Source organism: Hyla sarda, chromosome 3 (genome assembly GCF_029499605.1).
Source record: "Hyla sarda isolate aHylSar1 chromosome 3, aHylSar1.hap1, whole genome shotgun sequence".
In the NCBI taxonomy this organism is placed as follows: domain Eukaryota; kingdom Metazoa; phylum Chordata; class Amphibia; order Anura; family Hylidae; genus Hyla; species Hyla sarda.
Genome location: NC_079191.1, coordinates 419,076,222 through 419,102,445, shown reverse-complemented (window position 1 = coordinate 419,102,445; position 26,224 = coordinate 419,076,222). Strand labels below are relative to the sequence as shown.

At 42.2% G+C, this 26,224-nt stretch overlaps 1 protein-coding gene and 1 long non-coding RNA gene across 5 annotated transcripts in view; one reads left to right on the top strand and one right to left on the bottom strand.

Moving 5' to 3' along the window:
- The window catches only part of USH2A (usherin), a 1,021,568-nt gene that overhangs the window by 163,025 nt on the left and 832,319 nt on the right, over nucleotides 1-26,224 (top strand). For all 3 annotated transcript variants that reach the window (XM_056568336.1, XM_056568335.1, XM_056568334.1), the window contains 2 exons: nucleotides 2,367-3,005; nucleotides 22,855-23,035. In XM_056568336.1, the coding sequence (XP_056424311.1) occupies nucleotides 2,367-3,005; nucleotides 22,855-23,035 (820 nt within the window). The remainder of the gene's footprint in view (nucleotides 1-2,366; nucleotides 3,006-22,854; nucleotides 23,036-26,224) is intronic.
- Nucleotides 326-25,098, bottom strand: LOC130363041 (uncharacterized). 2 transcript variants are annotated; one of them, XR_008891690.1, is made up of 3 exons: nucleotides 24,645-25,098; nucleotides 22,270-22,384; nucleotides 326-405 (listed from the first exon to the last, which is right to left on the bottom strand). It is a non-coding gene; the product is annotated as an uncharacterized LOC130363041 (long non-coding RNA). The 2 variants fall into 2 exon arrangements; XR_008891689.1 differs by lacking the exon at nucleotides 326-405 and adding an exon at nucleotides 18,624-18,747.

Sequence of the window (26,224 nt, the reverse complement as noted above, 5' to 3'; positions counted from 1 at the left end):
GTCCGGAGCGGCGGGGACACGTGAGTATTACCTCCTATGCAGTGGTCTTCAATCTGCGGACCTCCAGATGTTGCAAAACTACAACTCCCAGCTGGGAGTTGTAGTTTTGCAACATCTGGAGGTCCGCAGGCTGAAGACCACTATTGGGTTCAAAATCTTAATTTTTTTAGATTTTGCACCTATAAATTGGGTGCGTCTTATACGCCGGTGCGTCCTATAGGACGAAAAATACGGTAATTCCCTTTGCAGCGAATTTGATTACAGGTTGCCATGGGTGACGGAAGCAGGATTTTTGTGAGAAAATATTTTTGATGCAATTGTGGTCTTTAGTATTTTATTGATTGTAGTAATGTATATCGTCACGGTAGGAGCAGTAGCATGGGCGGTCTCAGGTAACATCAAATACTAAAAAGAAAAGAAAAAATACTTTAGTATCATGTCACTTGTCATATATACATAAACCAAGACAAAACTAATCACACATGGGGCTCAAACATTCAACGCTTTATCATTTTAGGTAAAACCGTAAATTCAACATTTAGCCCATTCGGCTTTAAACTATTAAAGGGGTACTCCGCCCCTAGACATCTTATCCCCTGTCCAAAGGATAGGGGATAAGATGTCAGATCACCGCGGTCCCGCTGCTGGGGACCCCTGGGATCGCCTCTGCGGCACCGCACTATCATTACTGCGCAGAGCGAGTTCGCTCTGCATGTAATGACGGGCAATACAGGGGCCGGAGCATCGTTATGTCACGGCTCCGTCCCTCGTGACGTCACGGCCCGCCCCCGTCAATTCAAGTCTATGGGAGGGGGCGTGACGCCCCCTGCCATAGACTTGCATTAAGGGGACGGGCCGTGATGTCATGAGGGGCGGAGCCATGACATCACGCTGCTCCGTCCCCTGTATCGCCCGTCATTACGCACAGAGCGAACTCGCTCTGTGCAGTAATGATAGCGCGGTGCCGCAGCGGGCAATACAGGGGCCGGAGCATCGTTATGTCACGGCTCCGTCCCTCGTGACGTCACGGCCCGCCCCCGTCAATTCAAGTCTATGGGAGGGGTCGTCACGCCCCCTGCCATAGACTTGCATTAAGGGGACGGGCCGTGATGTCATGAGGGGCGGAGCCATGACATCACGCTGCTCCGTCCCCTGTATCGCCCGTCATTACGCACAGAGCGAACTCGCTCTGTGCAGTAATGATAGCGCGGTGCCGCAGCGGCGATCCCCGGGGTCCCCAGCAGCGGGACCGCGGTGACCTAACATCTTATCCCCTATCCTTTGGATAGAGGATAAGATGCCAGGGGCGGAGTACCCCTTTAAGTAGGTAAATCCACTTGAGTTCTCTGGTTTGGAGTTGTATCACCCTATCGCCACCTCTCTTTAGTGGAGGAATGTGGTCCACTATCATTACACTTCAAATCAGATTCTACATGTCCAGCGTAGATAGATAGATAGATATGAGATAGATATTAGTGTTGAGCGGCATAGGCCATATTCGAATTTGCGAATATTCGCGAATATATGGACGAATATTCGTCATATATTTGCGAATATTCGCATATTCGTAATATTCTCCTTTTATTTTCGCGTATGCAAAAATAACATATGCGAAAATTAGCATATACAAAATTAGCATAAGCAAAGATCCACATATGCGAAAATTAGCATATGCTAATTTTCGCATCTGCGAAAAGTCGCACACCAGTCTCACACAGTAGTATTAGAGTCTTCTTTACACCACACAAGCTGGAAGCAGAGAGGGATGATCACTGTGATGTGTACTGTGAAAAAAAAAATAATAAATAAAAAAAAAAAAAAGAATATTCGTCATTATGAATATATAGCGCTATATTCGCGAATTCGCGAATATGCGATATTCGCGAATAAAACACTAACAAATAGATATGAGACAGATAAATAAATATGTAGATTTAAGAGAGACAGACAGATGGATGGATGATAAATAGTTATCTTCTGCTCCCAAGGAATTGGGAATATAGATACATTTAGGGCACATTTATTATTTGCTCATTTCAGACGTGAAAATAAAAATTAAAAATTTAGAACCTATATAATCCTGTGCTAAATCTTAACAAATCTCTTGTCAAATGTAACTGTTTTCATTTAATTATTCTCAATGATGTCAATAAATGATTATCTGGAGCTTTAAAGCTTTTCATGTGATACATACTTTAGGTTTTGATTCAAATAATAAATGTTTTCGAATTATTTTTTATTTCTTTTAATCCGCAACACCTTGTACATAAATAACAGAACATATAGTTGTATTAGTGTCATGTGTTATCTGGTATACGGTCTCAGCGCTGCCTGTTATTAAAACCTCCTCATCTGTATTTCTGCAGGTCCCCGGTGTGATGGCTGCAAACTGGGCTTCAAACAAGACACATTAGGGCAGGAGCGCTGTATACAATGCACGTGCAGCCCTTATGGCGCCATCAATCAATTTTGCAATCCAGTCAGTGGACAATGTAAATGCGGAGAGAATGTCAGTGGACTCGGCTGTGACACCTGTATTGACAACTATTATGGGTTGGAGGCTGACGGTTGTAAAGCCTGCGCGTGTCACGCGGAAGGGATTATCCCTGGAACAGTTTGTGATGCCGTGACAGGACAATGTGTTTGTCAGCCTAATGTTGGCGGAAGGCGGTGCGATGAATGCTCCGAGGGCTACTACAAATTCACACAAAAGGGCTCTACGTCCTGTCTCCCCTGCCGCTGTGATAGATCGGGGGCAATAAACGCTTCTCAGTCATGTGACCGGTTAACGGGACAGTGCCTGTGCAAGGCCTCGGTGACAGGTCAGCGGTGTAACGTCTGCATCGACCGCACCTACGATCTGTCTAGTGAAAATATTTGGGGCTGTCAGGATTGTGACTGTGACCTTAATGGAACATTACCGGGCTCGGTGTGCGACCGGATCAATGGGCAATGTCAATGTCTGCCAAATTATCAAGGAAGGAGATGCAGCCAGTGTAAGCCTGGTAAGTAATATAGGGTATAAAGCAGCGCCCCTGTACTGGATTGCAATTGTAAATGAACCTTCGGCCCATTGGGTATAGCTATAGGGGTGCAGAGGTAGCAGTCACGTCTGGGCCCTAGAGCCGGAGACAGGGGCATAACTATAGAGGGACCCTGTTAGGGTTGCCACTTGGTTGGTATTTTACCAGCACAGCCGGTATTTTGGCCACCCTGCCAGTATTTTTATATTAAAAATACCGGCAATGCAATGGCCGGTATTTATCCAACCAATCTTCCAACTTCCAGAATGTTGCACCATAACCTATCCCAGTGTTTCCCAACCAGAAGGCCTCCAGCTGTTGCAAATAGAGATGAGCGAACTTACAGTAAATTTGATTCGTCACGAACTTCTCGGCTCGGCAGTTGATGACTTTTCCTGCGTAAATTAGTTCAGCCTTCAGGTGCTCCCGTGGGCTGGAAAAGGTGGATACAGTCCTAGGAAAGAGTCTGCTAGGACTGTATCCACCTTTTCCAGCCCACCGGAGCACCGGAAAGTTGAACTAATTTATGCAGGAAAAGTCATCAACTGCCGAGCCGAGAAGTTCGTGACAAATCGAATTTACTGTAAGTTCGCTCATCTCTAGTTGCAAAACTATAACTCCCAGCATGCCCGGACAGCCGTTGGCTGTCCGGGTATGTTGGGAGTTGTAGTTTTGCAACAGCTGGAGGCTCCTCTAGTTGGGAAACGCTGACCTATACTATATGCTACTATATAGTCCAACATACTGGGAGTTGTAGTTTTGCAACAGCTGGAGGCACCCCTGATTGGGAAACACTGACCTATACTATATACTGCTATATGGTGCAATATGCTGGGAGTTGTAGTTTTGCAATAGCTGGAGGCACCCCTGGTTGGGAAACACTGACCTATACTATATACTGCTATATGGTGCAATATGCTGGGAGTTGTAGTTTTGCAACAGCTGGAGGCACCCCTGGTTGGGAAACACTGACCTATACTATATACTACTATATAGTCCAACATACTGGGAGTTGCAGTTTTGCAACAGCTGGAGGCACCCCTGGTTGGAAAACACTGACCTATACTATATACTACTACATAGTCCAACATGCTGGGAGTTGTAGTTTTGCAACAGCTGGAGGCACCCCTGGTTGGAATACACTGACCTATACTATACACTACTATATGGTCCAACATGATGGGAGTTGTAGTTAGTAACTAACTGCAACTCCCAAATTTAATTTAAAAAAAAGTGATCAAAAAGTCACATCAAAACGAAAATGGTACTGTTAAAAACTACAGAACCAGGGTGCAAAAAATGAGCCCACATACAGGCCCCTATAAGGAGAAATAAAAAAAGTTGTAGGGGTCAGAATAGGCCAAAATTTCCCCCGCATATGTCTATCCTGTCATGTTACGCATATATGATTAATTATGCACATTAGCATGGATGGTATTTTTTTGCAAGAAAGGTGGCAACACTAGGCCATGTTGCCTAAGGGGGGCCATGGTAATTAGTGTTGCTCGCGAATATTCGCAATGCAAATTTTATTTGCGAATATTGCATATAGAATATAGCACTATTATTGGTAATTACGAATATTCGTTTTATTTTTTTGGTTTTTTTCACAGTACACATCACAGTGATCACCCCTCTCTGCTTCCAGTTTGTGTGGTGTAAAGAAGGCTCTAATACTACTGTGTGAGACTGGTGTGCGACTTTTTGCATATGCAAATTCTCGCGTATGCAAATTTTTGTATATGCTAATTTTTTGCATACGCTAATTTTCGCATACGCAAATTTGCGAATGTATGCAAATTTTGCAAATGTATGACGAATATTCGTCCATATATTCGCGAAATATCACGAATTCGAATATGGCCTATGCCGCTCAACACTACTGGTAATATAAATGGCACATGGGTTCCTGTTGCAGATTTAGCATCAGGGTCCAAAAGCTACAAGTTATACTGTACCTCTCGCTGGAGATAACACAAAGACCCCTCTGCCACATAAAGAGATCCTGCTCAGGAAGGAAGCAAAAAATAAAAAACAACAAAAGGCACTTAAAGGGCCGTTATCCAGAAGTATAAGAAAATGCAGATAACACATTAATCTTATTGGGGGAGATTTATCAAAACCTGTGCAGAGGAAGAGTGGTGCAGCTGCCCATAGCAACCAATCAGATTGCTTCTTTCATTTTCCACAGGCCTCTAAAGAGGCCTGTGGAAAATGAAAGAAGCAATCTGATTGGTTGCTATGGGCAACTGCACCACTCTTCCTCTGCACAGCTTTTGATAAATCTGCCCCCTTGTGTTGTGGGCACAACAACAATATGTGCCTTACACCATAATGGTGCCCAATAAGCAGGGGTGCCAGTAACAGCCGATGCCCTCCCACAATTCAAGGTCCTTGGAGCAGCATTTCTAATCGAGCAGGTCGACCCTGAGAGAAGCCTCGGGGAACCAGATGATCCTCCAGAGCCTTGAGAAACATTGGACATTTAGAGACAGTGCTTCTGACTATGAAACAGAACTATCTGTTAATGAAATTGACAGACTGTGGATATAATAAAATAATAAAGATTTAAGAAGTGGACCTGATGAAGAGTGCAGAGCCTTCGAAACGTGTAGCCAAATAAATCTTATTTTATTACAAACACATACTCTGTCCGTCAATTTTGGCTACAGATAGTTCTGTGTTATAGCCAGGAGCGCTGTCTCTTTTTTTTCCAGGCTCTCGAGGATCTTCTGGTTCCCTGAGGCTTCTCTAAGGGTCAAACATAAGGAGTTCCAATATTTTAAACAATAAAACAAATAATAGTTTGGGGCTCTAATGTTGTTTTGGGGCCCAGAGGCTCCAAGCTATGCCTTTAGTTAGTCCTCATGCATGACTATAGTACAAGCTCTGAGTTGTATTGAGCCAGTCCATGTGGACCTGGAGGTATTCTCCCTAAGGGTTCATTCACACCACGTTTTTGCAATACAGTTCCCGTATACGTTTTCACTGTGAAAACCGTATGGAACCATATTGAAAACCGTATGCATTGACTCTCCATTGAAAACTGTATGCCAAAAGATGCATCAGGTTGTGTCCGTTTTGCATCCTATACGGTTTTGTCAGTTTTTTTCCCGTACCCAAAACCATAGTCTACCACGGTTTTTGGTCCGGGTGAAAAACTGTATTAAACCATATACGTTTTTTTTAACATGGGAGTCAATGGGAACCGTACAGAATCGTATGTGCGTACGGTTCCCTCCGGTTTTCACCATACATTTTTTGACTTTGCACAGTTTTTTTTTCTTGGAATTTCAATCAAACAAGTGAAACTTTATTAAAAATGTTAAAGATGTATACGCTTTTTTCTTAAAAAAACGGATGCAACCGGACATTATTATTCAACCGTATACGATTTTTAACTGTATACGGGTTGAAATTTGTACACACGTTTGATACAGTTTAGTCAGGTTTTGAGGAATCCGTTTTTCATCAAAAACCTGATACGGGAACTGTATTGCAAAAACGTGGTATGAATGCACCCTAAGAAGTATTATTTCTAAGTTAGAACATCTGAGTAAGAAGTAGCTCTGTGTGCAGTGCACCAAGTATCTACAGATCCCTGGTACAGAAGGGTGAGGGCTCTATGTGCTGCCATTGTTCTTCCATGTGCATAACACCTAAGGCCAAAACTATGCCTGAGATAGCCGAGCACTGTACTTCATTATCTTCAATAGACAATGAATCCATTCAATCCAATATCCCGTGGCTTCTACTGCTCTGTACACGCTGCAGTATTTCTGCAGAATTCCTGCATTCCAAGCTTTCAACAAGAAAGTTTTCATCCTTCAAACAAAATTGGGGACAGCGCACGGCCGCTCGGTCATAGTGCCAACTTTTGTGGCACCTGCTGTACATGGAATCTCCACCCACAATATCTTCTAGTGGAAATTCCGTAGCTTAAATTGGCTCTTTGGGTATGTTCACATGTGCATATTTTTCTGGGAAGCGGGGGAGGAGCCGTGATGTCACGATACTCTGGCCCTGTGATTGAGATTCATCAGAATTGGAGCGATGTTCACTCCAGAGGATGATGATAGCGGGATGCTGCATGAAAGATTGCGGGGTTCCCCAGTGGCGGGACCCCCACGATCAGGTATCTTCTCCCCTATACTTTGCATAGGGGATAAGATGTCTTAGGGCCGGAGTACCCCTTTAAATCAATGTTCAGCCCTTAAAGGGGTACTACGCCCCTAGACACCTTATCCCCTATCCAAAGGATAGGGGATAAGATGTCTGATCGAGGGGGCCCCGCATTCGCTTAGAGCATCGGGTGCAGTGCCGGAGGCTTGTGACATCACGGCTACACACCCTCAATGCAAGTCTATGGGAGGGGGCGTGAGACTTGCATTGATGGGGCGTGGTCGTGACTTCACAAGGAGGTGTGGCCGTAACGTTACGAGCCGCCGCCCCACATCGCTAGTCATCCAGCAGCCGAGATCGCGGGGGTCCTGCCGCTGGGGACCCCCGCGATGTCGGCTGCTGGATGACTAGCGATCCTTTGTATAGGGAATAAGATGTCTATGGGAGGAGTACCCCTTTAAAGGGCCTGAAAACATGACTGGGGACTATATGCCTAGCTGGGATCTCCCAGGGGAAAGTTACCTATCTGTTTCTTCCTCAGCAGAACATCTTGTTTTTGTATGAGGGCAATAGTCTTAAAACAATTTCCATTCATGTTATAAGGCCCTTTAAAGGTCGACCATTGGTTCCCACTTCCAGTAGGTGGCACTGTAGAGCAAGTTCTTTTCCGTCTGGAGGAGAGTTACTTTGCATACTTTTTTCCGTATGTAGCTTCGCGTGGCTTATAGCAGTGGCCACCAACCCAGTCCTCAAGGCCCAACAACATTCTGTTTTTTTTTTTTCCATTTACGCAAATGGAATAGAACAGGGACCAATTTAAATCCTGGACTGTTGGTGGGGCTTGAGGACTGGGTTTGGGACCACTGGTCTATAGGGCTCCATACATCAGTTTGACATGTAAGGTATGTCAAAAACAGACACCCCATTAAAATAAACTAATACATATTTATTACTTGTCCAGCTTCAGCCATCTAGTACAGTGGTCCCTCAACATACGATGGTAATCCGTTCCAAACGGACCATCATTTGTTGAAACCATCGCATGTTGAGGGATCCGTGCAATGTATAGTATAGGACAGTGGTCTACAACCTGCGGACCTTCAGATGTTGCAAAACTACAATACCCAGCATGCCCGGACAGCCGTTGGCTGTCCGGGCATGCTGGGTGTTGTAGTTTTGCAACATCTGGAGGTCCGCAGGTTGAAGACCACTGGTATAGGAAATTGTACTCACCTGTCCCAGCCGCTCTGGACCGTCACCGCTCGGCACCGCTGCCCGGGATGTCGCAGTCCATCGCTGTCGCCGCGTCCCCGGGGTGTCCCCGATGCTCCGGCAAGGCCTCCGCTTCCCCAGGATCTTCGCTCTCCGTTGCCGCCATCACGTCGCTACGCACGCCGCTCCCATTGGATGACGGGACAGCGTGCGCAGCGACGTGATGACGTCGATGGAGAGCGCCGACGATGCAGTGGATCCCGAAGAGGATGCGCCGGAGCCCCGAGGACAGGTAAGTGATTGTCAGCGGAGCTCACGGGGCACCGTAAACGGCTATCTGGCGGCAGCTGAAGCAGTCTGCACTGCCGGATAGCCGTTTATGCGATGGCCCCGACATACAAAAGCATCGTATGTTGATGCTGCCTTCAACATGTGATGGCCTCTGAGAGGCCATCGCATGTTGAAATTATCGTATGTCGGGGCCATCGTAGGTCGAGGGGTCACTGTATAGCTGTCATAATAGGAAAGTTAAATCCATTGGAATTCTACTAAATTGCCAGTAGATGGCAGCAGAGTGTCTAAAGCCTGAATGACATAATACTACACATAGCAGTGGGGGGAACTTAAATGACGAACCTTTAGTTCCTGGCCGGACAGAATATGCTGTTACTATCCTGTCCACCAGACTGAAAGGCTATGATTTGTCATTGCAGGAAAATTGTTCAATAAAAATACTTCTGGTTTCACCCAGTCCGCTCCCTTCGTACATTGGAATTATTGACCATACGTTCAGCATATGTGCAACAGACACACTACTCCCTTAGTCCCACATTGTAAGGATAACATGGTACATATGAGTTTTTTACTTTATTTTTTTTTATATAAAAAAAAATAATAATAATCCAGCAATAATGCAGTTTTTTAGAATCTATTGAAGGCGACCATAAAAAAAAAAAAAAAACATTAAAACGCCCAGGAGGACACCCGCCGTGTACTGTAAATGGTTAATGCCAGCTGCTGCAATCTACTGTGTTTGTATAAGTAGCCCATACGGTAATAAGTCCTCTTTAGTGGATCACCATATTCCTGCCTCTCCAGGCCTCACATATGCGCAGTTTAGTCATCATAGTTCATGGATCATGAGCAAATCATCTTACAAAAGTGTCTCTCATGTGTTAATCATGCAAGGCTGATTTTATTTTCCCCATGGTCCACTATAAAGTAATGGCTTCAGGAAGCTAAAATGCTTATCACATTAACCTCCTCAGCACCATCAATGACACCCCGGCGCGGTTTACAGAAAGGGCAATGGCACCCCACACTGGTGTGATGTTAATGATACAGGACATTTAACCACCAAAGACACTTCCTGCAAAAGACTTTGTCAGCTACAGACGACCCGGCCGGAGTCGTCCATGAATTATGAATTCTGGTCTTCTTTGCTGACATGATCATAAACATCTGAGGTCCTTCTTGGCCACTCGCCCCCGTTTTCTTTGCTTTGGTGTAAAGATCTGGTGATATTTATACATAAACCTATCACACTTGTTCTTGCGGATATGCTCTGACTGGATATTTGAAGTATTTTTATATCTGCTGGTTTCTGTTGCTGAGTGGGTGGATTCTTCCTTTGTGAAGAGTCAATCAGAAATCTTTCCACTCCTGCTCAACTCCAACCTCCCCCCCCCCCCCTCTCACAGCATGGAGTCTCCGATACAGAATAAGGAGACTCTACTGCAGCTGCATCAACCTCCTACCCCCTCCGTCTGTCTCACAGCATGGAGTCTCCAATACAGAATAAAGAGACTCTACTGCAGCTGCATCCACCTCCTACCCCCTCCGCCTCTCTCACAGCATGGAGTCTCCGATACAGAATAAGGAGACTCTACTGCAGCTGCATCAACCTCCTACCACCTCCGCCTGTCTCACAGCATGGAGTCTCCAATACAGAATAAAGAGACTCTACTGCAGCTGCATCCACCTCCTACCCCCTCCGCCTGTCTCACAGCATGGAGTCTCCAATACAGAATAAAGAGACTCTACTGCAGCTGCATCAACCTCCTACTCCCTCCGCCTGTCTCACAGCATGGAGTCTCCAATACAGAATAAAGAGACTCTACTGCAGCTGCATCCACCTCCTACCCCCTCCGCCTCTCTCACAGCATGGAGTCTCCAATACAGAATAAAGAGACTACTGCAGCTGCATCAACCTCCTACTCCCTCCGCCTGTCTCACAGCATGAAGTCTCCAATACAGAATAAGAAGGAGACTCTACTGCAGCTACTTCCACCTCCTACCCCCTCCACCTCTCTCACAGCATGGAGTCTTCCATACAGGATGAGGAGAAGACTTTACTGTAACTGCATCCACCCCCCTCCCCCTTCATCTCTCTCACAGCATGGAGTCTCCAATACAGAATAAGAAGGAGACTCTACTGCAGCTGCATCCACCTCCTACCTCCTCCATCTATCTCAGAGCATGGAGTCTCCAATACAGAATAAGAAGGAGACTCTACTGCAGCTGCATCCACCTCCTACCCCCTCCACCTCTCTCACAGCATGGAGTCTTCCATACAGGATGAGGAGGAGACTTTGCTGTAACTGCATCCACCTCCCTCCCCTTCATCTCTCTCACAGCATGTAATCTCCCATTCAGAATAAGGAGGAGACTCTACTGCAGCTGCATCTACACCCTACTCCCTCCCTTCAGTTTTACACTAAATAAATTTATTAATTTCTTTTTTGGCAGGAAAGGGATTCTGCAGGCTGCTTTATGGTTATCATGATTTAAAGCAGCACTTCGGTGAAGCTAAACTTGCCCCCTAACCACAGGATAGGGGATAAGTAGCTGATCGCGGGGAGGTCTCAGCGCTAGGACCCCTCCGCATTCTCCGGGACGGGACCACGGCTCTCGTCGTGGAGAATGTGTTGTCTACTAGTGATGAGCGGCATTGCCCATATTTGAATTTGCGATATTTTGCGAATATATTGACGAATATTCATTTTATATTTGTGAATTTCGCATCTGTTATATTCGCATATGTGAATATTCGCATATTCGCGAATTCAATGAAGAAAACAGTGAGGGGGTGGGCAACTTTACTATTGGTTGCTAGGGATGTTGTTGATAACCTCTGACAAGTGTATTTGCATCATTCTAATTGGCCCACAAGTGAAAAGAAGGAATATGCGAATATTCACATATGCGAAAAAAGTGAATATTCGTAATTTTGAATATATAGTGAATATATTCGCAATATTCACGAATTTGCGATATTCAAAATAAAAATTCGAAATGCGAATATTCGCGCCCAACACTATTGTCTACTGGTAGATGGCACGCCCTCCATTCATTTCTATGAGAGCACCGATGATTCCCGAGTGTTGTACTCGAGTGTTTTCGGCGCTCCCATAGAAATGTTGGAAGAGCGCGTCCTCTATTGGGGCCGGAGGACTGGGGGAGTGTTTCAGATTTCATCCAAAGTGGTCGGATTTCAAGTGTCCTATAGTGTAGCTGTTGGCCTCCGCAGTGGCATTCATAGTAGAAAGGGGGCCCCATAGCAAATATTGACATGGCCTCCTATAATGGCATCTCATTTTGCCTCTCCATGACATAAAGGTCTGGTGTTTATTTTCCACTTGCTTTCCATGACCAGTGGGTCAATACCCTCCATTAAAGTAGTTCTGCACAGTTTCTTAACCATAGAAAAGAAATTGGAGCCAACTAGGTGGTGGTGGGTGGGGTGGGGTGGGGCGGGGCGGGGGGGGGGGGGGGGGGGTTCTCTCCAAGGGCCCCATAGAAGCTACATAGTCTAGGATTACGATACGTACATTCCTGGGTCTCCTGGAGGCCATCACCTACCACAGCCTGCCCCCTCTAAGCATAGCATCAGCCTCTTTATTCAGATTTTCCTAGCACCTGCTAAGTCTTCTAAATCTGTCCCCAACTACCCTTGACTGTAGATGTGCACCTCTCCCAACACACATTTTGTCCGCATGAAAACCGATAAGTGCTGCAGGTCAATTTCTTTAAAGGGGTACTCCGCCCCTAGACATCTTATCCCCTATCCTTTGGATAGGGGATAAGATGTCTAATCGCAGGGGTCCTGCAGCTGTGGACCCTTGCGATCTCGGCTGCGGCACCCCAGACATCCGATGCACGGAGCGAACTTCGCTCCATACCAGATGACTGGCGATGCGGGGCGGAGGCTTATGACGTCCCAGCCATGCCCCCTCATGATGTCACGGCCACACACCCTCAATGCAAGTCTATGGGAGGGGCATGACGGATTTGTGTGGATTTGAAAGGAATGTTCTGCAGAAGAATGTCCATACAATATCTGGACAAATGTCCACATGATTTGGTAGGTTTTTGCCACTGCAGATTATTCTAAAACAAATATGTAGGCCTCCCTATATTGCCCACCAGGGTTCCTATAAGTTGGATCCACTTGGGCTGTTTCCTTGAGATAAGCATGACAATGTTTTATGCCAATTATTTGGCTGTTAGATCCGTTTCAAAAGTCATCCTGCACAGTAGACTTAGTGGCAGTACACACTCATTGCAAAGCACCTGGCAAATGTAGTGAATGTAAGCTGAGATGCGAACATTCTCCACTTACCTCAAGGCTGCTCAGTGGACAGGAGCAGGGACTCCTACATTTGACAGGAGTCCGTTCTCTTGTGTGAGTGAACCATCCAGAATGATAAAACAAATCAAAACATTTTTGTGAAATTTTATCTGACTCCAATTCATACAAAATGAGTTCAGTTATCTTTATGGTTTAGTACTTAAATGGGCACTGTCACCAACTTTATGTACTACAACATATCTCTAATATACTTTTATTTAATTTTTTTTCATTAAAAAGGTTTCATTTACATTTAAAAAACGGCCACTGAAAAAGGACTGATTTTGGAGTGGCAATCAGTCCTTTTTCAGTTAGGCTGCACTCGCTCCCTGCCTGTCAATCAGACAGGCGGAAGCGAGCACATTGGCTCTCCGGCCACTGTCTGGGAGGCCACTCCTCCCGCACATCGCCGCCGCCTCGTTGCCGCCGCTGTCCCTGCATGCCCGCTGCCGGACTCTGCAGTAACTGCAAGTGTAATGAGAGAACGGGGTATGCGGGGCGGGTGGAGGGGGGGAGGAGGGAACGGGCTAGTGCCGTAGCGGGGGGGGGAACGGGCTAGCAAAAAAAAAAAAGTAAGATGGTGGGAGCTACCCTTTAAAGACTTTTGGGGGCATTTATCATTGTATGTGTGAGTTAAGCATTTTTGTGCTGGTGTATTTTTGTGACTTTTCTGTGTTTTTTGGGCCAAGATTTGTTTGTTTTTGTTTTTAAAAAGTTGCAGTTGACAAATTCATTGCATTGCAGGCTGGGGGGGGGGGGGTCAATCGGCGGGACCCCCGCAAACAGACATCTTATCCTCTATCCTTTGGGGAGGGGATAAGATGTCTGTAGGTAGAGAACCCAGTTATTCCTTTTGGAGTGGCAGCCAATAAGTCTCGGAGTGACAGCCAATAAGTCTCGGGCTTCATGGCACCCATCACCAAGCAGGACCCCCTCATGTGTGGCTCACTATAGCAGTCCTGATCTGTGACCATATGCAGAGACAGTGACATTATTGCACACATTTACTTACCACAGAACAGTGTCAATCTGGATGGTACAAAACTTGAACAATGGACTTAAATGTAAATTTTTGTGTCCTGGTACTTAAAGGGGTACTCCGTCCCAAGACACCTGCCGCTGGGACCCCCGCAAACTCTGTGAAGCAGCCAGCGGTGGGGGGTCGTGACCACAAGGCCACACCCCTGGTGATTTCACACCACACCCCCTCAATGCAAGTCTATGGGAGGGGGTGTAGTGGCCGCCATGCCCCCTCCCATAGACTTGCATTGAGGGGGTGTGGTGTGACATCACCAGGGGCGTGGCTGTGATGTCAGGACCCCCCTGCCTGCTCCAAGCATACAGAACAAAATGATCTGAACGCTGGGGCAGCAGAGTACCCCATTAATGCACCAGGACACACTTTCAACATCTTAGCATTATTCAGTGTTAGCAAACTGAATAATCTAACACACTTCCTCACCTGTGGTATAGCAGCACAACTCTAGTGAAGACAATGGGGCTAAACTGCAATACCACACACAACCTGTGTACAGGATGTGGTGCAATGTAAAACAGATACAAACAACAATAATGAGTTCAAGTTAGAGCAATTAGAGAACTTAAAAGGTCTGTGCAAGATTAGAAAAAAAATCCTTTATATTATGTATCTAAAACTGATTAGAACCAGATACAGAAACATGTTCTATTTTTAAAAATCTGTTTACATTTTCTGATTGTAATTGTATTATCTTATTTTTCCTCCTTTATTATGGGGGCAGCCTTTTTGCCTGATATGTCTTACGGCAAGCCCCATGGACTGTCCCATTCACATGAATGGAAAAGGTTTCTGGGCGTGCTCTATGACCTTTGAAGATGTCATTCCATAGTGGAAGAGGAGGATTCCTTACCCTGTAATGCTGCATCACTTTCCAGCAGACTCCTCTTTATCATTACAGACCAAACAGGAAGCCACAGCTTAGTTTTAATTCTTAGTTTTATTCTTGACCTGAAGAAGGGAGGGTACCTCCCGAAAAGCTTCATCTTAAGTTTTTTATTTTCAATATTCAATAAATATGGTTCCACTGTGAACCTTTTGAACTACATCCAGTCCATCCTCTTTATTATGAGGAGCCGCAGCACCATCTACAAAGGGTTCTTTTTCAAGTTCCTCCTCATCCGTACCCAGGACAGCTGGGCAACTGGTCCTGCAACCCAGAAGGCTAGCAGCGACTATCCCTCTACCCAGTACCCCATTATCACTGGGGTGAAAGGCTTTCACTCATCTTCTTCCAGGTGAGCGGCCATCTACACGACTCCTGGGCCAAACCCTGGACCTCACTGCTCCTGTTACCAAGGGTAATGCACTAGGAGCCGGTATCGGCCTCTCTTTTCTTTTTCCTACACAGCTTAGTTTTAGGCCTAGTGGTCAGAATAAAACTGCAAGATTTCAGGATTATTTTAAAATATGAATAGAAAAATTAACATTTTGAAAAAACTAATCACCAGCATAAAAATATATATATATATATATATATATATATATATATATATATATATATATATATATATTTAACTTAAAAATGTGATTTTAACAATAGGCTATTTTCTGATGACACTTTCCATGTTTTCCATAATAGCAAAATAGAGCAGATTTGTTCCAAAAACAGCACCACCGGTCCTAAGGTTGTGTTTGGTATTGTCACACAGTTCCATTGAAGTGAATGGAGCCAAAATGTAATACCACACACCACCTAAAGACAGGTGTGGTGCTGTTTTTGGAAAAAACATAGCTATGTTTTTCTACTCCTGGATATCTCCTTTAAAAGAGTATTCAACCTCTAGAAGTCTTATCCCCCATCCAAAAGATAGGGGATAAGATGTCTGTTTGCGGTGGTCCGCCACTGGGGACCCTTACGATCTTGGCTGTAGCACCCCAGAAATCCGGTGCATGGAGCAAACTTCTCTCCGTGACGGATGACTGGCGATGCGGGGGCGGAGGCTCGTGATGTCACGCCCCCTCAATGCAAGTCTATGGGAGGGGGTGGGCCGTGAGGTCATGAGCAGGGCGGGGTCATCACGAGCCTCCCGCACTGCACCCGACGCTCTAAACAAAAGCCAGGGGCATCAGGAAGATCACAGGGGTCCTCAGCAGCGGGACTGCCGTGATCAGACATCTTATTCCCTGTCCTTTAGATAGGGGATAAGATGTCTAGGGGATAAGATGTCCCCTTTAAGCTGCAATATTCCAAAAATAAAATCTTCAGAAACTAGCTTAAACAAAAACAAAAAAAACACACAAAAAAAGGAATTACACGTTCTTTTAAAAAGATCTCAATAATAATTTCGCACCTTCTCCTGCACGGCCGTCACGTTAAGGAGCCCATGATTTCACGTTAATACGATCATGACAAAGAAGAAGAGATCCATTCGTATAATGCATTGAGCTTTTAGCCCTTTTTTTGCAGTGGAAAAAAAAGAAGAAAAAACACTTCCAAATCTACAGAGAGAATTCTTCAGCTTTCCTGGCGAGGAAATCAAAATTAATTGTACTTAAAAAATGGCCCACATCTACTTCTAACCTGTGATGAGTAAAAATGTTAAAGGAATACATTTGGTTCAAGTGAAATTTATAGGCAATTTGTTAAAGTAGGAGCGCCCATTAGAAGGTGCATTAAAGCCATATTGGTTTTAATATGCCACTCAATAACTGGAACAGAGGTTAAAAATGCAGCTTAACCTCCATTAAGAATATTTTTTAAATGTTTTAATTTAAAATTATTTGGGGTGTACACTAATAAATATGACAACAGGCTGTGTTTTTTTCCCCTCTCAAGACGTCTCCCCTCGGCGCAAAAGTAACCTAGTGACATTTTAAGCGGGCACTTAATCAGCGCCGGGGCTGTAGGGAGAGGATGGGGATCGCTCAGGACCAGTCACCCACCCTGTCCTTGAAAGCTGAAGACAAAGGTTTATCCCGAGAGTCTGTAATGCCAAATCATCTCATTTAAATGTGAAAGAAGATGCCAAGGGGATCCTTTATAATTGCAAGGAAATTCACAGCGGATTGTCTATGCGGAGGGCACGTGCTCTATGCTGCCCTAATGCATGAATATTACGGTACAGATGTAGCAGAGCTGACAGCGTCATTGTGATGCACCAAAAAAACATCTCAGCTCCGGGGACTCAATGCAAGATCTAAAACAGAGCTCCTATTTACCATGCATCTAGTGGAGACTTCTTATGTGGCCTTTGCTAACTTTTGCAGAACATATAGCTAAAGGCTGCATTCACATCTCGTTTTTGCAATATGGTTCCCGTATCCGGTTTCAGAGTAAAAACCGTACGGAACCGTATTGTAAACCACATGTGTAGACATGTCATTAAAAACCGTATGCCAAACGTAGCATCCGGTTGTATACGTTTTGCATTATTTACAGTTTTATCCGTTTTTTTCCCATACGCAAAACCGTAATCTACTACGGTTTTATGTCCAGGGGAAAAACCGGATACAACCCGTATACATTTTTGGTGGTCTATGGGAACCGTACTGAACTTTATGTGTGTACGGTTCCATCCGGTTTGCACAATACGGTTTTGCAGTTTGCACATGCGCAGTGCACGCCAGAAGTTCTTCCCACAAACAGAACAAGAAGAACTTTATTTAATTAACGACAAACATAAAACCGTATCCGTTTAAAAAAACCAAAAACATTATTAAACCGTATGCAACTGGACATCTGTTTTCAAACCGTATACAGTTTAAAACCGTACAGAGGTGTATACAGTTGTATACGGTTCTGTTCGGTTTTGAGACATAAGTTTTTTTTCCAAAAAACCTGATACGGGAACCGTATTGCAAAAATGAGATGTGAATGCAGCCAAACACCCTCAAAGCATTATCTGCAAAGGGAATGTGTCATCAGAAAAATTACCTATTGTCGATATCAAGTTTTTATATTAAACATATTTTTTAAGAATTTATGGTGATTATTTTTCTATTTTTCCATTTTACTATCTGTATTATACAATAATCCTGAAATACTGAACTTTTCAGTTGGCCACTAGGCCTAAAACTAAGCTGAGACCTCCTGTTCTTTATGTGATGATAAGGAAGAGTCTGCTGGAAAGGGATCTGTACAGTATGACAGTAAAAGGTGACACCAGTAGATAGGGAAGACAATAGATGAAGCTCACAGCTCAGCCTCCTCTTCCCTGAGGACTTTAGAAAAAAGGTCACAGACTATGCCAAGTATGATGTCCTATTCATTTGAATGGGACAGCTTCTGTCTATTGCTGCCTATGTTCATGGGCTTTGCTGTAAAGCATATCTCTAAATGCTGTTAACAGTTCAAGCATGGTTACAAAAAAAATTAAATAAAAAATTCAAGTAAAAAAAAAAAAAAAGTTTGTTTCCGTATCCTAATGAATAAGAAAAAATCTAGATGATACTTACACTTTAAGTTGCTCATACGAATAAGATATGTCAGTAAAATGCTTCTTTGGCTGACAGTTATCTCTCCCAATTCCCCTATAAACACGTTAAATTCAACATGTCCCATCCTACTTACCCTAGATATCTGTCGTCAGAGAGGAGTAGAGGCAGTGGCGTATATGGAAGAGAGGAGTCCCTCTAGCAAAGGCCAAAATGGGCCCCTCTTTTATGGCATCTTTGTCTTTGCTTTTGCCCCCCAGGACACAGGTCTGGTGTTTATTTTCCATTTGCTTTCCATGGCCAATTGGTCAATTTGCCATCTATCAATTTGCTGTCAGTGCAGTTCCCTGAAGAGAAGGAATTCTGTACAGTTTCTTATCAATAGAAAAAGGAATGGGAACAACCAGGATGGGGACCCCTCTCTTCAAGGGCCCCATAGCAGCTGCATTGTCTGCCGCTATTGTACGCACACCCTATAATGGGCCCCCATACACATTGGATGGTAAAATGATCCTGCTGAAATGGGAATTTTGGCCATCAAATGTATAAGGTGTATGGCGAGATTTAGTCTTTTTTTGACATGGCTATATTATGGTTGTGCAAGAGAGCTGTATATTTTGGGTTAGGGTCATTATAATAAAGCTAAATCTATATCAAAAGTTTTTATTTTAGCAGAAGTTTTATATTGCTATTAAAAAAGAAACCATATGAAATTTGCATTTAAATTAAATGGTGGGCCTTGTGCAAATAGCTGCAGCAGATTGATCCTTATTACGATGCCCATATGGCCATAGTGCAAGACTGCAGCTCTTTAGACCCACCAAAGGAGATGATTCTGAGGGGTCACCCCGATCTATACAGAACCTTTTCCCTTTAATAACATAACTTTGTTGTTATCATTGTACACACAGGACAGATCAACAATAAGATCTCATAGGTTATTACTGAATCATCCCATAGGTAATAGATCCTAGTGGAGAGGGATTGACTCCAAAGTTACCTCAAAATAGGGTTGTCGTCTGCTGGACCTTTCAGGCTCTATGATATAAGGAGTCCCCAAAAGTATCAGAGCATAACCCACCTGATTCTGAGGAAATCTTGTGAATCAATCCAAGCCTAGTCTTACAATTCTATAGGCCCATGCTGTATCTTCACATAATTTATACACCCCACCCTACAGAGATATTGCTCGATTATGTTGAGAGTTTCTGAAAATGGGTGGAAATTAAGCTAAAGTATACTTTCCAAAAAGCCTGTGAACTGGACCTAAAGTGGACATGGTTTATGTAAATCTCACCCAAAAAAGTAGGCATTTTGAGGGCATATCTGTCCTGGTCTGTGTTCACACACAGCTATTGGATTTGCTGTGTGTGAACAGTTTTATGTTCTCTGGTCAGGGAATAGTTAATGTCTCTGGCTTTTTCAGCCTCAGCCTCTTTTAGCCAATAGCCTTTAGGGTGTGTCTATTTAATATCAGCCTAGTCTAGCCTCTGGGCTGGTGATTAACTTAATTTTGACTACATTTCATCCTGACTTGCTAATTTGCTGGCTAAGCTGCTAATGGAGGCTTGGTGAAACACTCTTTGTTTGAGCTTTTAATCTACTATCTTTGTTTTAGCCAGCACTTAGTATTTTCTCGTTTTAGCCATGTTAGGTGGCATGCTCTTAGTGGATTTTAAGCTGTGTTTGTTAGTCAGTTTTAGAGTCAGTTTAGGGCTCACTCTCTCTGTCCCCTGGTCGGTCCCTGAAACATTGCTGTGTTTTTCTGAGAAATTCCTAGATCTCTCAGGACTGGGCTTGAATATGCTAAATAAAACAAACAAAAAAACTACAGAACAACAACAACAACTATTATTATTATTATTATTATTATTATTATTATTAACATTTTATTAGAATTCTAATAAGTTAACAAAAAATAATCATATTACATTATTTAAAAAAAAAATTCTACAAATATAAGCATGTTAAAATGATCAAGTGAAAACATCATTGAAAATTTGCTTTGACCAACATATTGTTATTATTATTTTTTTTCCTGAGTGTCCTACTTAGATTTCAGGAGAACAAAACACAAGCAGGGATCTTGCAGCCAATAAAATAAATTACCTGCTTTGTCAAACATTTTCTGTTGGGGATGATATTGTAAACTCCTGTTGAGTGACTTTGCAAGATGTCATTTTCTTGAAAATATTGGCAAGCTCTGAGCTTTCTGGTCGACTTGTACAGTAGCCAAGATAGAAAAAAATCTATTTTCTAAAGTTAGACTTCCAGAATTTGTATATTCTTAGATAATAAAATATTTTTTTCCAAGTAATAATTTTATTTAGATTTTTCACATTTTCAATTTGAGTTTATTTCTTATTCATTGCCTGCTTTTGCCATAAATCATGAGCTATTATGTATGTCTTTATTAAGGTCTATATTTGTAGTTGGCAATGTCCATGCCAACACAAGAGAATGCTTCCTGAAGAAGCCACTGAGCCTAAAGCAACATTACTGAACATACCGTCTGCCTTTCCAGCTGAACTTTTTCCCTCTTGGACTTGGCTTAGAGGGAGGACTAGTAGGAGTAGTATCGAATACAATTTTATTTGTAGAGTAAAAGCTTACACTTGACCAAAAGCCAATGGTTGCCCAAACCTGACTTCTCTAGGTAATGATATCACCAGCTTTATACAGAAAGGATGCCCCCATTGTGGTGCCAGATTTTGTCATCCAAGACAGAAGGGTCTTGGTTGCTATCTCCCTTCTTGGCCTAAAAGTGCCAATACATCTTCAAAAGCATTCTGTGACATTTATGTCTGCGGTTAACTCCATACGCATGAACACTCGGCCAAGCAATCGTGTGTTCCTAATAGAGAGAGGGAGGGCAGCTTTGGTGGTGACCTATATTTCCAAAAGCAAAATTATTTGACAGCTTAAACCCAGCACAATCAATATTTTTTTCCCCCAACATCATCTGTTAGGGGAGAATTAGGAGGCCTCCACGTCTGTTGGTCCCTCTATAATCTGTGGCTTCCGACAATGTTTGAATATGTGTATAGGGACCTTAACTCTAACTTTTTAGCCAATTTCCTACCCCCATTTCCTAACAGTCCTACGCAAGTTATTACCAACCATTAGCATAGGAGATGGGACCAACTGATCTATCCGGGGACCCTGTAGAAGCCACTTGGTTATCCTCTATCTATGTATGACTTTAGTCTTCAGTGGACCCAAAAGGTTTTTCCCGCTATACAAGTATATTTTGAGTGTTGAAATGGAACCAGTATGTGGAGATCAGAGGGGGCTACATTTATACATACCATAACATTTAGAGACTAGCTACTGCCAAAACAAGAGAATAATATATTGTCAATTGTATAGTACATCTAGTCACAACTCATGTGTCATGTTCTGGGAGAGGTAGAGGAACAAGCTCCAAGGTCTCTGCGTTTAGGATGCCCAAGTGGGTACAATTTTAAGGGTCGAAAGAGCAACCAAGCAATCAAATCTCAAGTTCTTGTTGGGCAGATTTCTCGTTGACTGTCAATGTTTGGCCTAAACCCACTCAACCAATGCCAATTGCCCGTGTTATCATGTTATTCATATAATTAACCTTCTGCCAGCTCCACTCTTCTGGGAAGATTTTTTTTTTTTACTACATTTTGCATCCAATAGTAAGTGTCAGTGAGGTCAAGTGAGGTTGGGGGCACTAGCTTTCATTTGAATGCTTGTTTGGCTGACAGCTATCTCTCCCTATTCCCCCATTTCCCCACATTTAGCTAAGTGTGTTCTAAAGAGAAAGAGCAGAAAGCTGCTGCCAGACTCCTCTGCTGGCAGCTTATCGCACAACAAAAGGCTAGGCCAAGTGAAATCCAACAAACCGATCCTTCTCCTTTCCCTTGGTATCTGTCGTCAGAAAATAGGGGCAGTGGAATACATAGATGTTTGTAGTCTACAATATCCATTCACTTCATCTTCAGATCTTTCTTCAGGCTTCTGCCAAACAAAAACAGGTGGGAAAATGACTCCAGACAATGCATTGGCTACTCCACCTGGCCATTTACTTTACTCCACTCCATCCAACCCATGATTCTTCTCAGTCTGGAGATTGACTCATCGGCAAAGAGAATCCAATTCCCAAAGCTAGGTATTTAAGTGGTGCTGCAGAGCAGTGCTGTGAACTGGTGTTCCCTTTTTTTTTTTTTTTTTTACTAAGATTGTTGCCAGCACTCAAAATATTTTTTATTTATTTGCACCAGAATTAAATCAAACAGTAAACATTAATAGCAGTACATTTTTGGGCCGCTTCAGGCACCATAGCTAGGTTGTGGGTATAACCTCTACTCCCCCTATAGCTGTGCCCCTGATCACTTTCCGGAATTGGCATCTCTTAACCAGTCTATATATATTTGCTTATTATATTTTTATTTTACAATTACTAAATAATAAAGGATCTTTTTCTGTAGGTTTTCACTTGTCTAGGGATAGTACGGGATGTATGCCCTGTGCTTGTCACCCCCAAGGATCCATAAATGCCACCTGTGATGATATAAGCGGGCAGTGCTATTGTCAGGACTCCTCCATATCAGGACTGAAATGTGATCGATGTGGGGAGACATTCTATGGATACGATTCAGATACTGGAAGGTAGGTGGAAAATGGGTCTTGTTTATAATAACAGTAGAGGACAGAAGTAAGGACAGTCTGCATCTACCCATATTCTCTGTATCTTTCTGACTCATATCTATCTATCTCATATCTATCTATCTCATATCTATCTAATATCTATCTATCTCATATCTATCTATCTATCTCATATCTATCTATCTATCTATCTCATATCTATCTATCTCATATCTATCTATCTATTTATCTCTTATCTATCTATCTATCTATCTATCTCATATCTATCTATCTATATATCTCATATCTATCTATCTATCTCATATCTATCTAATATCTATCTATCTCATATCTATCTATCCAATATTTATCTATCTATCTATCTATCTATCTATCTTATATGTATCTATCTATCTATCTCATATCTATCTATCTTTCTATCTCATATCTATCTATCTATCTCATATCTATTTCTCTATCTCTCTCATATCTATCTATCTATCTCATATCTGTCTATCTATCTCATATCTATCTATCTGTAGTAAGTGTGGATAGGTCCTCAGGTCACTCCCCTAGCAGCACTCGGACTGGCGTGGGCTACGCCTGTAGCTAATAGACAATAGAAAATGAAATGTCCAGTGCAAATCAGTGCAGAATAGAGCTGTTTATTGCAGAATATAGAAGGACATGATAGACATCAGTGATGCATTTCGGCCCTACAACCGGGCCTTAGTCATAGTGGCATGACTAAGGTCCGGTTGTAGGGCTGAAACGCGTCACTGATGTCTATCATGTCTTTGTACCGAGGTTTCATTCTGCAATAAACAGCTCCGTTCTGCACTGATTTGCGCTGGACATTTCCTTTTCTATTGTCTATCTATCTATCTATCTCATATCTATCTATCTAATCTATCTCATATCTATCTGTCTATCTATATCTATCTTTCTATCTCATATATATACATATATATATATATATATATATATATATATATATATATATCTCATGTCTATCTATCTCATATATATCTTTCTATCTATCTCATGTCTATCTATCTATCTATTTATCTCATATCTATCTCATATCTATCAATCTATATCCATCTATCTATCTATATCCATCTATCTATCTATCTTTTCCTTTCATCCTTCCTCTCTTCTTTTTCTTCCTTCTCTCTTCCTAACTCTCTTTCCTTTTCATTCTCTTTCTTCCTTCCTTCTTTTCTCCTTTACTTTCCGGCCTTCCTCCCTTACATCCTTCTTTTCTTCCTCCCGCCTGTGCTTTTTTCCCTTACTTCCTTTCTTCCGTCATTTCCCCTTTTATTTCCTTCCTTTGTTCCTTCCCTACTTTTCATTCTTCTTTCCTTTCCTTTCTCCCTTTTCTATCTTTCCTTCTTTTCTTCCTCCCTCCTGTGCTTCCTCTTTTCTTTCCTTACTACCTTCCTTCCCCACCCTTCCACCTTATATTTTCTTCTTTCCTTCCTTTTATGTATAATATATAGTATATGCTCTGCAGTTATTCATTTTCTATAACTTTGATCATTTTCTAAGGCTCTGTTCACATCTGGTCACAATGCTAATGTCTCTTGCAGTGTTATTTTTCCTATCTAAACAAAGGATAACTTGATAGAACCTTCTGGGGTGCTTTGGTTGCCTCCAGAGCTGCATCCAGTAAACAGAAGCTTCAGCATAGAAGTGAACAGCGCCTTATTGTGCCATCACACATTATACATTGAGCAGCGGCTGGTGTCAGGCTGTGCAGGTCTCTGGCCCTCTACTGGACAGTGCAGGGATTTCTCCTCCTACAGGCAATTCTTTTGTGAACAGTAATGCCAGGATCAATGAGCGTCACCGATTGATGATTTATAGGAACAGAGACAGATTTGTGTTATGAAATTCACTTGATGGAGACGTTTCCCCTAAAGAAATATGATGCCGGACAGGATCCTACAGAACCTGCACAGTCCGTGCAGTGAAGTCTCCTCTGTATTAATAGAACAGAAACCATTTATCCCTGGAAAGAAATCAATATGACAAAGCGGCTCAGTCAGGAATTCCTTTTTTTTTTTTTTTTAACTTAAAATTGTCTCCCCTTTTTTGAAAAACATAATAAGATTTTATTATATTATTTATTTCATCAATACAGACCACCATAAAGTGTGTTCATTGTTGTAAATCACAATTATATTAAATCATATTTCTACACAGAAATATCTATCGATCATATCTATTATCTATCTCATATCTATCATATCTATTATTTATTTCATATCTATCTATCTATCTCATATCTATCTCATATCTATCTATCTCATATCTATCTCCTATCTATCTCATATCTATCTATCTATCTATCTATCTATCTATCTCATATCTATCTATCTATCTCATATTTATCTATCTATCTCATATCTATCTATCTCTCTATCTATCTATACCATATCTATCTATCTATCTATCTATCTATCTATCTCATATCTATTTCATATCTATCTATCTCATATCTATCTATCTATCTATCTCATATCTATCTATCTATCTATCTATCTCATATCTATCTATCTATCTATCTCATATCTATCTATCCAATATTTATCTATTTATCTATCTATCTATCTATCTATCTATCTTATATGTATCTATCTATCTTATATGTATCTATCTATCTATCTATCTATCTCATATCTATCTATCTCATATCTATCTCATATCTCTCTCTCTATCTATCTATCTATCTATCTATCTCAGATCTATTGGCCCATTAGCTGTTCACATAATCTTAAACAATTTATGTTTATTTACCTAAATAAACCCTTTTTGGTTCTATAAATTAAAAACACAATAGATGTTTGTTAATTTGTGAACAGATACACATATAGATAAAAATAAGTAGATAGGTAGAACATAGATAGATAAATAGACAAATATGAGATAAGAAAGATAGATAGATAGATAGATAGATAAAAAGATAGAGAGTAGCAAGTAGATATTATATATATATATATATATATATATATATATATATATATATATATACACATATATTAGGAATAGTAGAATATATTTGCAGATTAAAAATGTCGGACTTTGCCCCTTTATCTTCACCCCCATATAACCAGGCCGGTGGGTTTGCAGTGTGCTCCTCTCTCCTCATCTCGGTGCCGTGTTGTAATTCTCATATGCCAATGCCAATTAGTATTGGCCGTAATGACA